Source organism: Malania oleifera, chromosome 5, assembly GCF_029873635.1.
Source record: "Malania oleifera isolate guangnan ecotype guangnan chromosome 5, ASM2987363v1, whole genome shotgun sequence".
In the NCBI taxonomy this organism is placed as follows: Eukaryota; Viridiplantae; Streptophyta; class Magnoliopsida; order Santalales; family Ximeniaceae; genus Malania; species Malania oleifera.
In genome coordinates, this window is record NC_080421.1 from 108,205,653 (window position 1) to 108,207,093 (window position 1,441).

The 1,441-nt window shown below is 45.5% G+C and overlaps 1 protein-coding gene across 1 annotated transcript; it reads left to right on the plus strand.

Annotated features, from left to right (window-relative positions):
• The first annotated feature begins 202 nt into the window (after positions 1–202).
• On the plus strand, positions 203–928 carry LOC131156112 (uncharacterized). Its single transcript, XM_058109559.1, has 2 exons — positions 203–374; positions 534–928. The coding sequence occupies exons 1-2, from the start codon at positions 203–205 to the stop codon at positions 926–928; spliced, it is 567 nt and encodes a 188-aa protein (XP_057965542.1).
• The last annotated feature ends 513 nt before the right edge of the window (positions 929–1,441 follow it).

The following is a 1,441-nucleotide window of genomic DNA, read 5'->3' on the forward strand; positions in this document are numbered from 1 at the left end:
GGGGATAATGAATCAGTTAAGGATGTAATATACTATTTAGATGATATGTTATGATAATAGAGTCCTAAGTCAAGTTTATTGTCTTTCCAGGATGGACCCTGGAGGTAGTAGCACCTATGCTAGTGGTAATGAGGGTGTTGGGCCCTCAGGCGCTAGGAGTGGTGGTTCAGATGCAATACTGGGCAGCGTGGCTCAACAAGTCATGGATGAAATTTCCAGGAACTCCAGAAAGCAGGGTGGTCTATCTGCAGGCCACGTCAGTTCGATTGAGAAGTTCATTAAGATGAATTCTCCAGCTTTCTCAGCAGGGACTAATCATGTAGTCGCTGAAAACTGGGTACAGAAGATTGAAAAAGTGTTTGCGGTGCTGCAGTGTTTTGAGGAGTAGAGGGTGTTGTTCGCTATGTATAAACTGACTGAAGAGGCCGAGAGATGGTGGACGGCAGTAAAATTCCTAGAGCAACAGAGAACAGTGCCTATAGAGATGACGTGAGAGCGATTTAAGAAGATATTTTTTTATAGATATTTTCTAGCCTCATCCAGAGAAGCCAAGATTGAGGAGTTCCTGAATTTGAAGCAGGGACAACAGACAGTGCAGCAATACGCGGCGAGGTTCATTGAATTGTCTCATTTCGCCTCGTACATTATTCCATATGATACGAAGAAGGTACAACAGTTTGAAAGAGGTATGAGGAGAGAAATATATAAGCAAATGTCGATATTGAAATTGCAAGATTTTGCCGAGTTGGTAGACAGGGCAACTATGGCAAAAGCTGGAGAGCGGTTGGAAGCCGAGAAGCAGAGACAGAAGAAGAGATCCACGTCTTCTGGTTCCCAACAAGGGTTCAGTCATGGTTCGTGGAAGAGAAGTGACTACTATAGGGACCAGAGGCAGGAGTTGGGGAACTGTGGGTTTCAGAGTATGTAGCCTTTTCCAGCTTGCCCGACTTATGGGAAGAGACATCCGGGCGAGTGTCGTATCGGGCGAGATATCTGCTACCGATGTGGGGAGCCAGGGCATATGATGAGGGATTGTCAGGCTCAGATTGGAGCTGCTCCCGCTCCTAGACCTGCTCGAGGAGGTTATCAGGCGCCACGTGGAGGCCAGTAGAGGAATATGTCTCCAGCCAGAATTTTTGCTTTGACATCGGGTGATGCTGAGACAGCTGGCGACGTGGTGATAGGTATGGTTAGCATGCTTTCCTTTAAAGTTATTGTATTGTTTGATTTAGGAGCAACACACTCGTTCGTGTCTATGGGATGTATTAAATTATGTGGGGCAGAAACACAGTTATTAGACGCTGAATTGTTAGTATCTACACCGATTAGGTCAGTAGTGAGGTGTAGTAGGGTGCTCTGAGGATGTCCAGTTGATATTTAGGGGAAGATTTTGTCTGCTGATTTGATAGTGCTAGACATGCACGGGTTTGATATCATATTT